Consider the following 17034-nt stretch of genomic DNA (forward strand, 5'->3'; position numbering starts at 1 on the left):
GTAGTAGTTGTAGTAGTTGTAGTAGTTGTAGTAGTTGTAGTAGTTGTAGTAGTTGTAGTAGTTGTAGTAGTTGTAGTAGTTGTAGTAGTTGTAGTAGTTGTAGTAGTTGTAGTAGTTGTAGTAGTTGTAGTAGTTGTAGTAGTTGTAGTAGTTGTAGTAGTTGTAGTAGTTGTAGTAGTTGTAGTAGTTGTAGTAGTTGTAGTAGTTGTAGTAGTTGTAGTAGTTGTAGTAGTTGTAGTAGTTGTAGTAGTTGTAGTAGTTGTAGTAGTTGTAGTAGTTGTAGTAGTTGTAGTAGTTGTAGTAGTTGTAGTAGTTGTAGTAGTTGTAGTAGTTGTAGTAGTTGTAGTAGTTGTAGTAGTTGTAGTAGTTGTAGTAGTTGTAGTAGTTGTAGTAGTTGTAGTAGTTGTAGTAGTTGTAGTAGTTGTAGTAGTTGTAGTAGTTGTAGTAGTTGTAGTAGTTGTAGTAGTTGTAGTAGTTGTAGTAGTTGTAGTAGTTGTAGTAGTTGTAGTAGTTGTAGTAGTTGTAGTAGTTGTAGTAGTTGTAGTAGTTGTAGTAGTTGTAGTAGTTGTAGTAGTTGTAGTAGTTGTAGTAGTTGTAGTAGTTGTAGTAGTTGTAGTAGTTGTAGTAGTTGTAGTAGTTGTAGTAGTTGTAGTAGTTGTAGTAGTTGTAGTAGTTGTAGTAGTTGTAGTAGTTGTAGTAGTTGTAGTAGTTGTAGTAGTTGTAGTAGTTGTAGTAGTTGTAGTAGTTGTAGTAGTTGTAGTAGTTGTAGTAGTTGTAGTAGTTGTAGTAGTTGTAGTAGTTGTAGTAGTTGTAGTAGTTGTAGTAGTTGTAGTAGTTGTAGTAGTTGTAGTAGTTGTAGTAGTTGTAGTAGTTGTAGTAGTTGTAGTAGTTGTAGTAGTTGTAGTAGTTGTAGTAGTTGTAGTAGTTGTAGTAGTTGTAGTAGTTGTAGTAGTTGTAGTAGTTGTAGTAGTTGTAGTAGTTGTAGTAGTTGTAGTAGTTGTAGTAGTTGTAGTAGTTGTAGTAGTTGTAGTAGTTGTAGTAGTTGTAGTAGTTGTAGTAGTTGTAGTAGTTGTAGTAGTTGTAGTAGTTGTAGTAGTTGTAGTAGTTGTAGTAGTTGTAGTAGTTGTAGTAGTTGTAGTAGTTGTAGTAGTTGTAGTAGTTGTAGTAGTTGTAGTAGTTGTAGTAGTTGTAGTAGTTGTAGTAGTTGTAGTAGTTGTAGTAGTTGTAGTAGTTGTAGTAGTTGTAGTAGTTGTAGTAGTTGTAGTAGTTGTAGTAGTTGTAGTAGTTGTAGTAGTTGTAGTAGTTGTAGTAGTTGTAGTAGTTGTAGTAGTTGTAGTAGTTGTAGTAGTTGTAGTAGTTGTAGTAGTTGTAGTAGTTGTAGTAGTTGTAGTAGTTGTAGTAGTTGTAGTAGTTGTAGTAGTTGTAGTAGTTGTAGTAGTTGTAGTAGTTGTAGTAGTTGTAGTAGTTGTAGTAGTTGTAGTAGTTGTAGTAGTTGTAGTAGTTGTAGTAGTTGTAGTAGTTGTAGTAGTTGTAGTAGTTGTAGTAGTTGTAGTAGTTGTAGTAGTTGTAGTAGTTGTAGTAGTTGTAGTAGTTGTAGTAGTTGTAGTAGTTGTAGTAGTTGTAGTAGTTGTAGTAGTTGTAGTAGTTGTAGTAGTTGTAGTAGTTGTAGTAGTTGTAGTAGTTGTAGTAGTTGTAGTAGTTGTAGTAGTTGTAGTAGTTGTAGTAGTTGTAGTAGTTGTAGTAGTTGTAGTAGTTGTAGTAGTTGTAGTAGTTGTAGTAGTTGTAGTAGTTGTAGTAGTTGTAGTAGTTGTAGTAGTTGTAGTAGTTGTAGTAGTTGTAGTAGTTGTAGTAGTTGTAGTAGTTGTAGTAGTTGTAGTAGTTGTAGTAGTTGTAGTAGTTGTAGTAGTTGTAGTAGTTGTAGTAGTTGTAGTAGTTGTAGTAGTTGTAGTAGTTGTAGTAGTTGTAGTAGTTGTAGTAGTTGTAGTAGTTGTAGTAGTTGTAGTAGTTGTAGTAGTTGTAGTAGTTGTAGTAGTTGTAGTAGTTGTAGTAGTTGTAGTAGTTGTAGTAGTTGTAGTAGTTGTAGTAGTTGTAGTAGTTGTAGTAGTTGTAGTAGTTGTAGTAGTTGTAGTAGTTGTAGTAGTTGTAGTAGTTGTAGTAGTTGTAGTAGTTGTAGTAGTTGTAGTAGTTGTAGTAGTTGTAGTAGTTGTAGTAGTTGTAGTAGTTGTAGTAGTTGTAGTAGTTGTAGTAGTTGTAGTAGTTGTAGTAGTTGTAGTAGTTGTAGTAGTTGTAGTAGTTGTAGTAGTTGTAGTAGTTGTAGTAGTTGTAGTAGTTGTAGTAGTTGTAGTAGTTGTAGTAGTTGTAGTAGTTGTAGTAGTTGTAGTAGTTGTAGTAGTTGTAGTAGTTGTAGTAGTTGTAGTAGTTGTAGTAGTTGTAGTAGTTGTAGTAGTTGTAGTAGTTGTAGTAGTTGTAGTAGTTGTAGTAGTTGTAGTAGTTGTAGTAGTTGTAGTAGTTGTAGTAGTTGTAGTAGTTGTAGTAGTTGTAGTAGTTGTAGTAGTTGTAGTAGTTGTAGTAGTTGTAGTAGTTGTAGTAGTTGTAGTAGTTGTAGTAGTTGTAGTAGTTGTAGTAGTTGTAGTAGTTGTAGTAGTTGTAGTAGTTGTAGTAGTTGTAGTAGTTGTAGTAGTTGTAGTAGTTGTAGTAGTTGTAGTAGTTGTAGTAGTTGTAGTAGTTGTAGTAGTTGTAGTAGTTGTAGTAGTTGTAGTAGTTGTAGTAGTTGTAGTAGTTGTAGTAGTTGTAGTAGTTGTAGTAGTTGTAGTAGTTGTAGTAGTTGTAGTAGTTGTAGTAGTTGTAGTAGTTGTAGTAGTTGTAGTAGTTGTAGTAGTTGTAGTAGTTGTAGTAGTTGTAGTAGTTGTAGTAGTTGTAGTAGTTGTAGTAGTTGTAGTAGTTGTAGTAGTTGTAGTAGTTGTAGTAGTTGTAGTAGTTGTAGTAGTTGTAGTAGTTGTAGTAGTTGTAGTAGTTGTAGTAGTTGTAGTAGTTGTAGTAGTTGTAGTAGTTGTAGTAGTTGTAGTAGTTGTAGTAGTTGTAGTAGTTGTAGTAGTTGTAGTAGTTGTAGTAGTTGTAGTAGTTGTAGTAGTTGTAGTAGTTGTAGTAGTTGTAGTAGTTGTAGTAGTTGTAGTAGTTGTAGTAGTTGTAGTAGTTGTAGTAGTTGTAGTAGTTGTAGTAGTTGTAGTAGTTGTAGTAGTTGTAGTAGTTGTAGTAGTTGTAGTAGTTGTAGTAGTTGTAGTAGTTGTAGTAGTTGTAGTAGTTGTAGTAGTTGTAGTAGTTGTAGTAGTTGTAGTAGTTGTAGTAGTTGTAGTAGTTGTAGTAGTTGTAGTAGTTGTAGTAGTTGTAGTAGTTGTAGTAGTTGTAGTAGTTGTAGTAGTTGTAGTAGTTGTAGTAGTTGTAGTAGTTGTAGTAGTTGTAGTAGTTGTAGTAGTTGTAGTAGTTGTAGTAGTTGTAGTAGTTGTAGTTGTAGTAGTTGTAGTAGTTGTAGTAGTAGTAATTTCAATTTCATACTTAGTCTAGGTAAGTCAATCGGTTATAATCCACGTAAAGCCTGACACAAATTTTCATTAGTCCATATTGCCATACCTAATCCATACGAGCAGACAACTAACAATGACGGAGAAGAATCCAATACATTAAAGAATATTTTTCGAATAGAAAGTATAAAAGCAAAGTATGCATAAGGGAATGCTGTAATAACTCTAAACAAGAAAAAACCCACAAATAAACGAATATACATCTTAGGCTAATAATTTTCCACACATACCCCACATAAAACTCTACACCCTACACACATACACACAATTACTTACGCCCGTTACTCCCAATGGAACAAAGGCCGCCGACAATCATTCTCCAACCCACTCTGTCCTGGGCCTTCCTTTCTAGTCCTATCCAATTTTTGTTTATTTTTTCTTGTGTGTGTCCATTTCTCGGTGTAATGTGTTCTTTGGTTTTCCTCTCCCCTTTGGCCTTGAGGATTCCATGTAAAGGCTTGCCTTGTGACGTAGTTGGGTGCTTTCCTCAATGTGTGTCCCCTATCCACATACACACACACAACCTAAAAATTTTAAGTTACATAATCAGAGCACATTATGAGTTCATAATGAAGACCACTTAGATGACGATAACTTTTAACCAAACTTTATAAATTATAATAATAATTTATTTCAATATGCTAATTAATCAGTCTATAACAGCTATAAATTAAAACCTAACACATTAGTTTATTTCAATAATCAAACAATTTAGTTGAGTTAGTTTGCGAATAAAGAAATTATTGACAAATGGATTTAGAAATTTTGCTTAGCAACTAGTGTTCATTGTAGATTAGTAACTGTGATATCCATCTAATTGCCAACGAATAGAATGGAGTATACTGAACAATATTTCGTTCTGTTTTATTATGATGACTGTGAATTGTGTAGCCTATCAAAGTAAAAAAACATTCATAGGTACTGTCGAAGCCTTGTTCATACATGTCGGGACCACCAATTATGATAAGGTTGAAGTCAGATGCCGGACTTTAGAAAAACCCAGCTAAACGGTTGATAATGCTATGAATCTCCATTGACTGAGATATCTGGGATATGTATATGTATCCTCAACCATTGTCTACCTCGACACGCGTTGCTGGCTGGTATAGGAGTAAGTCTGAAGAAAACTGGAGACAACCGAACAAAATGTGACATTAGTCCATAAATTCATTGACCGTTGGTCTAAGCCGTGTTGGTAGTTTCAGACTACCTGATCGGGTTCAGTGCGATCATTGTAAGCAAGAGATGTTGAATGAAGTTACTCAAAGTCGCTGACAGTGACATAGATCCATTTATTTTGTCTCTACTCTTAGATCCTGAGTTTTAAAACAATTTTATACTTTTATTTCCACTGATTCATTCTCGAACCGTATTCTCTATCCCTAATATTTTCTAACCATGACTCATACTACTACTTTTGTATCCCTTCTGATAGTTTTATCTGAATGTGTGTTGAGGTTGTTTAGCAACTTGGGTTGATGCAGATTTACCCCTAATTTTTATATTGCTTGTGACTGACTGAAGCAAGTATTTTTTGTATAGATAAACTTCATCTCTATGTTCATAAATTTTATGCTCCGTTAGAAATTATCTCTCATATCAAGAATGGAAACCTTGTCTACTATGATCATTATTTGTGTTTTGTATTTCACATAGTTTATATGTCTGATACACTGAATGTTTAAGGCAGTGTTTTGATAGCTTATTTTCTAAACTCTTACAAACCTCTACAGTTGAACTTTAAACAAAGGCAGAAACATACAAAGACTCTTAACTCCTAAGGTTGATTCAATTGCTGAAAATAGATGCTGATAGTCCTATGAATTTAGAAACTTCTTTAAAAGATAATCATGTAGGCCAGTATTTTGCTATTTGACATACTATATTAGAGAAGAACGTAGTGCATTGGATGCTAGAACTTTTCAAACTCAACGATTACTTACTTACACCTGTTACCCTTCATGGAGGAGTATAGGTCGCTAACAAGCAATCTACAACCTAATCTGTCCTGAGCTCTCCTTTCGAATTATTCCCTAGTGCTGTTCATTATTTCGAAGTCTCCTTCTTTTCCTTTTGCCTTGAAGATTTTAAGTCAACTTGCTTTGTGATGCAGTTTAATGATTTCCACAATGTCGTATCCTGTCCACCTTCAGCGTCTTTTGGTTATTTCGTTTTCAGTTGAAAGCTGGTTTATTGTCTACCACAGTAGGTTGTTGCTGATGGTGTTTGGCTGACGGACGCTGAACTAGCAAAAATAATTAAATAAATATCCACCTTTCAATCAACAATGTTAGGTGATATCTTGTAGCTCATTATGAAGACTTCTAAGGTGTTGTGTTCTCTATGCTGGATATTCTAGTCGCTTGATACTCTTATTATCTTCCTAGACAACAACATCAGCGCAAATTCTGTTAGTAACATTTATTAGTAGTGTAATTGAAGTCTATGTTTTTTTATGGATCAGTTAAATTTTACATCCCTTGATGAAGTAGTACGTAAGTATTTGGTTAGAATACACCATCATCCCTCTACTTTCCCTCATCTCAATAATTAACATTCCTTGGTCTCGTCCAATATTAGTGTCTAGCAATTACATTATGTATTTTAAATGATTTGCAAGCGAATTTTTTTCAACAAATTAGTCATTTCCTTTCTTGCATCAATTAGAGTTGACCAACCGCCGGTCTTTGTTAGAAATTGATTATAAAACATTTTTTTGTAATAAACATTTCATTGTCTACTGTGTCATTTGTACAATCTACACATAAACATTCTTTCCTTTGAAATTTATCTAACTATTTCCAGGTACTATATAAATAGTTTATAAATCATTTCAGTTATAAATGTCAAACCATTTTTTGCCCAATAATTTAAAGCTTTTCTTTTCATGGTTTAAATCATGAAGTGATCTTAGCTAAATCACTACTGAAAACCGAAAATCATTGGGAAACTGTTTTCTCGTAGTACGAGATTATCCAGTAGTACATATCCACGACGTTACTACAGGGAATTAAACTCAGGACCTACGATCTCGTACGCGAATGCTTAATCTCTAGACCACTAAACCGACATCGAATCGTGTACTAGTCTAACTTCAATCAATGTATGATATTGCCCAAATATCTTCGATTGTCTTCGGTGAACAATGGCTTCACACTCGACACAGTTGTTCCCCACAACTTCTTACTAGAAGTCCGGAAATTTCCTTTCGAATCTAGTCACTCGTGAGTATATGCTAAGTATCAGTATTCAGGTCGTGGAGATTGCTGATTGTAAAAAATGTCAATGGATCACTTCTCTCTCCCTCTCACTCAAAATAATTCAAGTCTTCTCTTTTCACCATCTATGATGAAATTTTTAAAAATTGTATCACTATATCTTATTCCCATCTCCTTTCAATTGCTCTATATAATGCACACATACATATAATCTCTTTTTCTGTCGATCGATAAAGTTATAAGCAACGATGGATGGTAGCTAGCAGTGGAATCCACAAAGCAAGTTTCGTCTTATTGTGGAGTCTACAGCTGGGTGCACCTGCATCCCAGAGTTGATGTTCACCCCGGGACTCGAACCCAGTACTGTTCCCTCCAAACTCCATTACGTTATCCGTTTAGCTACTGAGTCGAAACGGCCACTAGCTTGTGCAATGGGGTGAAGTTTAAATTCCCTTTGTATTGTTTGTTTGGATCTTCCCATTGATGTTTAGGACTGTAATTGATCAGTCTCTTATTGGCATACGTGCATTCTATACGGATTGCATCGATATTGCTTTTATTCACAAGCGTTATAAGCAAAGATAGATGGCGGCTAGCAGTGGAATCCAGGACGCGTGTTTCGTCTTATTTGGAACTCGTCAGCTGCATATATTGATTGCATTCCTAAACATCAATAAGGAGATTCAAACAAGCAATACAAAATGATTGATAGTTACTTGTTAACGCTTTACCCTTAATGTAACAGCTTGATTGTTTTTTCTTTATATTTACCGATTATTTCAACTGATGTCGATCGATTTTAAACGTGTTTAACCTGACCTTAATAATTAAAGGGTTTATCTTTTTTTCAAAGGTCAATTGATTCTATCTCTAGTGAGAAAAATAAGTAGGATTCTCAAAATGTTCATCATCATAGGTCGATTTATCTCGGGATTATTTTTTAGATTTAAATGTTAACCTGTTTCACACATACTTATAATTAAAATCAGCATGATTAGTTGGAGGAGTACCCTAGTTATCCATTAATTGGCAATGGACATCTTTTTTGAACATACTTTTTTCATTTGACACCATTTATTTACACCATTGAATTCGATGTTTTATAGGATTCTAGTGCATATCCCCTCACTATCCCGGATGATTAGTGTTTTGTTAATGTTAAGGTCGTTTAAATTCAATTGTAGGAAATCGTGAACTACATTTTTCCACTAATAATATATGCTCATCATCAAAGCTTTTATTTGGGATGCTGCAGATAATCAGTCTAAGATTATGGAACATCTGTTTCACCCAGGATCATAGTCATTGATGTCGTTCTCACTGAGCTACTTTACAATCGTGATTAATCTCTTGTAGATGGTTAAAGATATCAATCGATCCTGGACCTCTGCCAAAGTCTAGTTTTTACTGCTTGATAGAAAGCAATATAAATTGGTGTTATGCTTAAATTGACATACTATTGAATTATTATAAGTAGCTATGTACCAATCAGAATTAAATTTTAGTCAAGTAGATCTTGGTAACTTAAATGTATGGCTGTGAAATTTAAGTCAATTGTTCAACCTAACACTGATGTGTTTTAACAAACTCAACTTGAACATTATTTATATAAATAAGGCCTGGACTATGATTTGTTTCATATCATTGATGTTTATCAGGTTGGTTACTCTATTAACCCTATCGGAGATGAAAACTAGGATTGTCACTTCTCTTATCAAATCAATCATAATCAGTGTAAGGCCTGGTATAAATGAACATCCGTATAAGTTACAATGTTGTTACACTTAGATCAGTCAATTAGTTGGAAGCCAATGCTCGAAATTTCCAACTTAAGTCAATTTATAGTATAGCACAGTAATTGCTCAATGTCATCGGTGATGTTTATCTCACTTTCAATATGATTGTTCATCACGATTCACAGCTTCTTATAAGACATTTTATTTCGTTTTGAGACTGATTTTAACCTAGGTTACTGTTTTTCAACAGTAAAACAACGGCTCTTAACTGATTAAATAACTAAGTTCACAATAATCTTGTCACAGATTTTCAAAATCTCTACCCTAATTCAATTTGAGCAGTTAATTAATATTACAAACTCTCAAGGTAATAATATAATTTACTGACGAATAATCAAGATTCAAGATAGAAGAGTTCAAGACACAATGACAGATAGCTTGTAGCTTATTAAGACTTAAGTAGGAACTAAGTAGAACCTACCAATATTCTGCTACTAAGATGCTCAACATTAATGCATATTGCAGTACTAAAAATTAGGAAAGAGCTTAAGCCATTCTTAGGTTGGTGTTGAGACCGTGAGGATATTTTAAATGGAAAAAAATAGTACAAAACAAGTAGGATTTAAGTGTAAATAATAGTTTAACATAATTTATGCGTTTTTCAAGGTAATTTTAAGGTTTTTGATATTTTTAATCATAGAAAAGACTACATAAGCATTCATCGATACATCTGCATAGCATCCTTCCTTTATATTCTTAACCATTATAATTAACTCTTAACTTGAAGCCCCATCCTAAACTCCTAACTCTTAAGAGTTAATCCTAGAATCCTAAGGCTGAAACTATTTTTTTTTCTTAAACACTTGTATTTCTCACGAGGTTATGTTTTCCTCTTGACCTGTAACACTTTGTATTACTGATGAAAAACAGTTGATGTAGAAATCAATATTTCAGGTCACTACTTGATGAAGTAGAAATTTTTATACTCCGAATTTTAGTTCATTGTGGTATATTGTCAGAATAACTTTATTATGGAATTTATTTTATTGCCAAACCAATTAGCACAAACCATTTAATTACCTTGAATTCAATAAAAAACGAATTGGATCATACCATTATTGGTATTTTTGATTGAAAGTTGATCAATCTTGGTTGCACGTATATGCATCCTGTGGGGATTGCCTTGATATAACCACTATGACATAAATTAAATGTAATATGGCTAGCAACATAATCCAGGATGCGCGTTTCGTCATATTTTGAATTCGTCAGCTGTGTGTAGCTGTATCCCAAAGTTGATGCTCATTAAGGGACATCAACTCTGAGATGCAAATACATACAGCTGACGAGTTGCAAATAAGATGAAACGCTCGTTTTGAATTCTACTACTAAACGCATATCAATCGTCTAAATGACCTAGTCATTTTACTTACATATTGCTTAAAGATATATATGTATGCCAAGAGTAATCCTTTTGGTACCTTTTAGTAGCATCATCATCTTTTCTCAGTGAGATATAAGGTTTTTGAAGTAGTTATTTATATGTTTTGCCGATTCATTTATTATCAATGCAAGTTCATTCCAACTGTTGTATTAAATTCACTTCAACTATTTTTCAAGTAAAATTATTTATCAACAACAGGTTTATTTATTCGACTTTAATGTCATATTGTGTATAGTATGTGTGACTGAAACAATCTGGTTACTATAAACAAGCTACTTAAATGAAATGATTAAAATCTGTTTCAATCTTTCAACTTGATTCTATTCTATTTCTCTTCGATGTTTGTATTTGAATAGGCAATCAACAACAACAAAAAAAGAAAGAAAAACAAAACTAAACTAAACAATATTGATGTAGAATTATTTGAATTTTATCTTCTCATCACCTTTATTACCCGCGCTTTTTCCTCTTTTCACATTCATATATTGTCAACTTTTTATTACAATGAATATTCTCTCGCTACATTATCTTTATTATTGATTGATTAATTAGTTAGTTAGTTAGATAGTTACATTTAATGGTTTATTTGTTTATTGATACGTGACAGGAAGGAGAATACTTTGACTAATCTATAATTTATAGTATGGATATTTGTATATTTGTTGTTCATAAAATGGATTCACAAATTAGTTTTTGTTGTTGTTGTTGTTCTTGTCTGTTTTCCTTTCTCGAAACTGTTTTACCGTACATGAATAAATGAATAATCAATATGGTTATGTATAAATGTATGTGTTTTTCAATCAGTAACAAATGCCCTGGTAAGGTCAAGAGTGAAGAGAGTCAGCTCTCCTCTAAATGCTCTCACATGGCCACACGTATACAGCCACTTTCAGGGAATTCCTACACTCGGCCTTCTCTCAACGGGAGTGTTGTTTACGAAGTTGAGAGGATGAAAAACGAATGTCTTGCTCTTTTTCTAGGTTGGTGTACACGGAGGATCCACCTAGGGAAGTTGGAAAACTCTAATTCCAAACCAATGGTGCACATGGGCTCCAGGATCCTGAGATAATGAATGATGTATAAACGTGTTGTTGGTTACCGGCTACCATTGGGATTGTTGATTAGACCTCTAGGTCAAAGGTTCAAGGATTGACCTTCTAAATAAACCACCTGCTTCTGTTTGGGGGCCCGGGAAGTATCCCAGCCCTTGCAAAAATCAAATGATTTTTATAATGCACATATATTCGGCACCTTCTTGTACCAACCTTTATATGTTTAAATAAATAATAAACTGAATAGCAACTGAGCTGTTCGTTGATATGTCGTTTAAAACCCTCTTGGGGGTTACTAATCATTAGCTTCTCATGCTTGCTAGAAGTTTGTCAGTATTGTGTATTCATTACTCATTCTTCTCTCTATTTCTCTACTCGAAAGAAAACTTCAGAGGTTAAGGTGTTCGATTTTCAGTTATTAAGTCCCATGTTCAAGCCTTATTATGCCTTCTTTGGTTTCGGTGACTTAGGTAGCTTCATTAGCCACCACACTTAAATTGTGATTCGAAGCCTAGTATACGACTATGCAAACTGTGAGTTGCGAAAAACCCCAATTTTTAGTCACTAGGTTTGAATTTGATTGTTCACATTTCCCTTACCCTTTCAGTCAGTTCGTGATATACCGCTTTCTTCTCCTGATAGTAACTACTGAACGTTTCGAAGTGAAAATTAATTCCTTGGTTTATTAAATTAAGTACCTCTGCTAATAAATGCCAACTAGCATGAAAATTAGGTCCACGGTTTCCTATCGTCGTCTACTTCCAATCACCCAACACTTCAGTATGTTACGTTTGATAAAGCTGTTTTATTTTTTCCTCAACTGATGTTCTCTGCTCATATCATTTGTATTTTTTTGCTTTGTATTCACTGAATAAAAACACAAATAAAACTTTAGGACCACCGATCCCAGTCAGAGGTTATGATCAAACAGATATTGACTTAGTGAATCAAATAAGAATCTCATCTCGTCAATTGGATGTTACAACACCAGATCAATCGATTGATCATCATGATGTTGAATCACGTAGAGTTCTTACAGGTGAATTGTAATTTTTCTCTCTTTTTTTATTTGTTCTTATGAAATGTATTCTGATAAAAATAACTAACATCTCCTAACTAACAATCATCATCATTTGTTTAGGGAACTGATTCTTAAAGCCACATGAGTTAAATCGATTCCTTCATCTTCAAGTTGATTTGTCAGATAACAGGGCAATTAACAAATTGATTGAATAATCAGAATGGGGGTTTGTGGAGATTTCAGTAATTTTATTAGTTGAATTCATGGGCTGATCTAATCTAAACCACCATTGAAAACGGCCGTCCAGTGCTTCCAGGTTTTCAGTAGTGGTCTAGCTTAGATCGACTCATGATTGAATAATATTATCATAGGCAATCAAAGGTTTTATTCATAAAATAAGTAGTGTTTCACAGATAGCTTGGCGCTCTAAGTAGACAAAATTCATGGCACTATAGGTATCTGATCGTAGTTCCTTGTGTATAGTGAAACTAAAAAGTGAACAATAATAACGTTAACTGTATGGTTTTATGTAAAAATAACAATTCAGTTGATACGGCTATAAACCTTAATCATCTGAGTTGGTTGAGGTATTTTTTCAGACAGGCTTTACACATTTCATACTCTGACCGTATTCACTGCTGACTGGCTTTAGAATAGGTTGGGAAGACGTATAAAGCGATCAGATCAAAATCACGACACCAATTTATGAAGTTATTAATTCTCAGTCTTAAGTGTTTCGATGTATACAAACTAAAAGATCTTAGATATGGGGTGGTGCATGTTTTATTTATCAACAAGGTGTATCTACTCCCAGCACAATGGTAAGTTAGTGATTACAATCAAATATGATGCTTGATTCCAAGCTGATCTTAATATGTACACCTTTCGAACGTTTGTTACCAATTTCCCAGTCACTTCTTAGATTCCTCAACTAGTCCTAGACCTCAGCTCCAAATAGTAGAGCGAAAGCTCGAAGTAAGAATGGAGGCTTTACTTCAGGGTCCATTTATGTACAGAAAACAATAGTCGTTATTGGTTTGTTTTATAACCATCAAACTCTGGATACGTGCTAAATTTAGTATTAACGTAATCAGTCATGCAATCAGTGTTCGATTTATAATCCATCAATTTTCTAGAAGTCTTTGTGGTGTATGCTGATTGGACGCATTGTTCTCAACCGTTTTATAGCTTCTAATGATCTATATCGAGGAATTCCTGTGAGATGACCCCAACATTTCTGTAGTATATTTATAATTTCCTATTTGGATTTCTACTTATTAATTTACTTATATATACCTTTTTCTCTCCCGTTCTATATGTTTACCGTTTTTCTTCTCTCAAATTAACATTGCTGTTGTCCATTCAATTCATTCAAATGATAATCATCATTTACTATTAGAAACAAATTATCGTCGTATAAATGTCTGTGAATCGTTGGCTAATCTACGTTCACCAGTACTATGCAATAGTACAAAACATAATTATCATCAATGTTTTGATGATTCCGATGTGAGTTTATGATTGCTTTTAACAAATGAATCCAAAAAAAGAAAGAATTTAATAAGTGTATTAGTTCTAAGTATTAGAACACTTGTCATGTTGCGAATTCTCAACAGATTTTTAAACTATTTATATCAACCTAACAATCTTGAAGAAATTTTAAGGAAGTAAATAGTTACTAACAAACGTGTACTTCATGATTAGCGTAAGTATGGTAATCAGTAAGTAATTCCTATAGTTTTTAAGTGACTTATATAGTGTAGAAACCTTTGGAAACGATGTCAAAATTAACACTTTTGTCGATATTATAATAATGTTAATAGTTGAGGTCATGAGTCTGGCTTCAAGAGGTATTTCCTGGAGTTGTAGTGAGCAGCAGTGACCAGTGGATTTCAACCAGGTCTGTTGTGAGATAGTAACTCATTGAAGACAATGGTGGATGTGTCGCTTAATTTCGTGGACTAGTTGAATTCAGACATTAACACCATTGGATGCCGGCTCAGTGGTCTAGTGGTTAAGTGTTTGCGCGCGAGACTGATAGGTCCTGGGTTCAAGTCTCGCGAGGCGGTTTGGTGTATGCGCACTGCTGAGGAGTCCCACAATATGGTGAAACGGCCGTCTAGTGCTTCCACGTTTTCCATGGTAGTCTAGATTCAGTTAACTCGTGAGTTCAACTACTGGAAGTTACTTATTATTTCAACTAATCTGATTACAATAAATCAAAGATGCAATTACATTTTACAGTTTAAACGGTAGATAGACTCATTCTTAGCATTATTTTTCTAAAATTTCTCTCTTTTTCTCAAAGGAAATGATTAACCTTTGACTGCTTAATCGCTTACATAGTCATGTACATTGAACCATAGTTCCAATGTTTGTTGTATTTGTACATAAAATTGAATGTTATCTATCGTCTAACCAGTTAGATTATGAGCTCATTGTTCCGACTAAATTCTTTTCAAGATAAACCTCATTATAAATTGTTATTTAATAGATCAATATAGGGAAAATATTTTTGTTTCGTTCAACTTATCATTCTTCTGTCGAAGAACAGTTTTCCGTAAAATTAGTTTATTAATATTCAACTATTGATATGACGTTTTTTCAGAAAAGTGTGGAACAGTGACCTCATTTAGGTAACTGAATTGTATCATTAGCCCTTATACACGAACAATATGAATCAAACTATATAAACCTGTACTTGATAAATAAATCATGATTAATCCCTTTACACTTTATTTATTCATAGCATTGTTGATCACCTCGGTTACAAGTTACAATTTAGTGTAAACTGTTTACAGAATGTAGTTTAAACTTTGTTTTTCTGCATTGTAGCTTTGTAATAACTACAATACCACTGCTCAAGCACTTGAAGTGAAGTATATGATTTTCTTATGGAGTGGAACCTCAAAAATTTTGTTTTAAGGTTTTAACCTATTATAAAGGTGTTTCATGCCATCATGACGATATCCATTTTCATGTTATTCTATGGACAAAGTCATAAAACCTATTAATCAATCCTCTAGTATCCTTTGTTTCATGGTATCCCTATCGATTTTCTCTCTTTCTATCACTCATTCCTTTTTTCATTTATCCATGTTTGTTTTCTGTTAAAGACTAATCAAGAATCTTCCGAATACGAACGTATTTATTCGATTACTTCCACGGAATTGACGGCAAGAAATATTGTTCAATTAGTTTCAACTGAAAAACAAAATAATGAAACAACCATCTCACATGATAACAATAAGCTAGAAAATTCTTATACAGAAATATCAAGTAAGTATATATATATATATCATTGACAGTGAATAAATTCTTGTAAACGTTTAATCGAAAGCGCAAATTATGTGAAATCACTTGTATATTTTCATATCCAAAGATGAACTCATACTGTCTACTGTAATTGAATGTTCTGTTAATAAATTGTTTCCCTTGAAAAACCAGTACCTCCAGCGATATTGCCTTCAAACATATGAAAGAATGAGAATATCACGAAAAGTGTTTGTCATCCACACACACTTATTTTCAGCAACAATATGCAGTGTGAAATACAGTTTCGGAAGATCTGGAATAACATTTTATGAACTCGAACATTCAGTGCAGATGGTATTTGTGAAAGAAATCGAAGTTAGAAGAAGAGAGTTCTGTGCGGGAATCGTAAGAAACATTAGAGTTATGACAGTGGTATTCACTTGCTGGTTACTTATACTGTAGAAAGATACCCCTTGATTGACCGTACAATCATCACACCCGCGTGTAGTTGACAGTATGACAGCCCCTGGGACTTAGTTTTTCTGCTCTTAGTTTTACTTCTACCAACCAATCTGCATCGACTTTAAGGAAAGATTTTTTCAATCAATACTTTATCTCTTCCTTAATGTGATATATCAACATAGACTAACGTATATTTATATCAGTCTCTTTATTGGATATGACTGATTTGTAACTGACAGACAAGAATGCTAACTCTATTGATCAAATTTTGTGAAAATGTCAATTTTTTGTGTGTATCATCCAGGTTCCATTGATGATTTAGCTACTTATTCTCAAGTGTATTATTCCACAGCGTGTGGATCAATTGATTTTCCTATTGTAAAAACAACTGAATCATTCAATATGCACAATTCTTCATGTTCTCCAACAGTCTTCCATTCAAATTCACCTGACCAAAATACTGATAATAAATCTTATCCTTATGGTGATGATGTAATCATTAAAGAGTCTTGTCAACATAATGATTACAATACAAGTAATCATGCTAGTTTAAATGATAAAAATCAACCTATTTTAATTAGTAATCAGTCATTAACTCCATCGCTATTATCGGAAACAGTAGTTTATAGTGTAACGGAATTGCATCCATCTATATCATCTAATCTAAATGATAAAATGTTAGCTGAAATTCAAGCTTTTCGTCATATGGATAGTGAATGTAAGTTCATTGTTTTCTCTCTTATTATTATTATTATTATTATTATTATTATTATTATTATTCAACTTTATTAAATAGGTTTAAAACACAAAGTTCACTGAAGGAATCTCTTTTCAACGAATTTAGTATCAAGCTGTACAATCGTATATATATGAAAAAGATTTGTTAAAGTACTAATTCCGTGAAGAAATGTGAACATGAATAACCAAGATGATGTAATAGAAAGATTGGAATACTAGATTACATAATACGAATAACAAGAACATTAGATTTAGTGAATATAATAAAATGTATAAAAATGTTTTTGTTTCAATAATTAAAGGTCATTAAAGGTGTAAAAATAAATATGGTGATATGATGAGTATTTATGAATAAAATAATGAAAATATAAGATATAAGTAAAGGGGAATGTTGTAATAATAATAATTATTAAGGCCATGGTAACGATAACGATAAGACGTACTTCTTTTGTACGCATAGTTCTGGTTTTAGCTCACGGATGGTAAGAGCTTCGGCTGTTTTTAGGAGTTGGATACGAACAAATCTTGGT

The 17034-nt window shown here is 33.3% G+C and overlaps 1 protein-coding gene across 2 annotated transcripts in view; it reads left to right on the plus strand.

Moving 5' to 3' along the window:
* The window catches only part of MS3_00009598 (uncharacterized protein), a gene marked incomplete at its 5' end in the record, with an annotated part of 31674 nt that overhangs the window by 8131 nt on the left and 6509 nt on the right, over nt 1-17034 (plus strand). The window contains 5 exons of one of the 2 annotated variants that reach the window (XM_035731295.2): nt 6034-6073; nt 11924-12067; nt 13449-13558; nt 15166-15328; nt 16071-16484. In XM_035731295.2, coding sequence (XP_035588151.1) covers nt 6034-6073; nt 11924-12067; nt 13449-13558; nt 15166-15328; nt 16071-16484 — 871 coding nt within the window. Of the gene's footprint in view, nt 1-6033; nt 6074-11923; nt 12068-13448; nt 13559-15165; nt 15329-16070; nt 16485-17034 lie in introns of those variants that run through there. The other variant, XM_051217991.1, reaches the window with a different exon arrangement.

The sequence above is a fragment of the Schistosoma haematobium genome, chromosome 7, assembly GCF_000699445.3.
Source record: "Schistosoma haematobium chromosome 7, whole genome shotgun sequence".
NCBI classification, from domain to species: domain Eukaryota; kingdom Metazoa; phylum Platyhelminthes; class Trematoda; order Strigeidida; family Schistosomatidae; genus Schistosoma; species Schistosoma haematobium.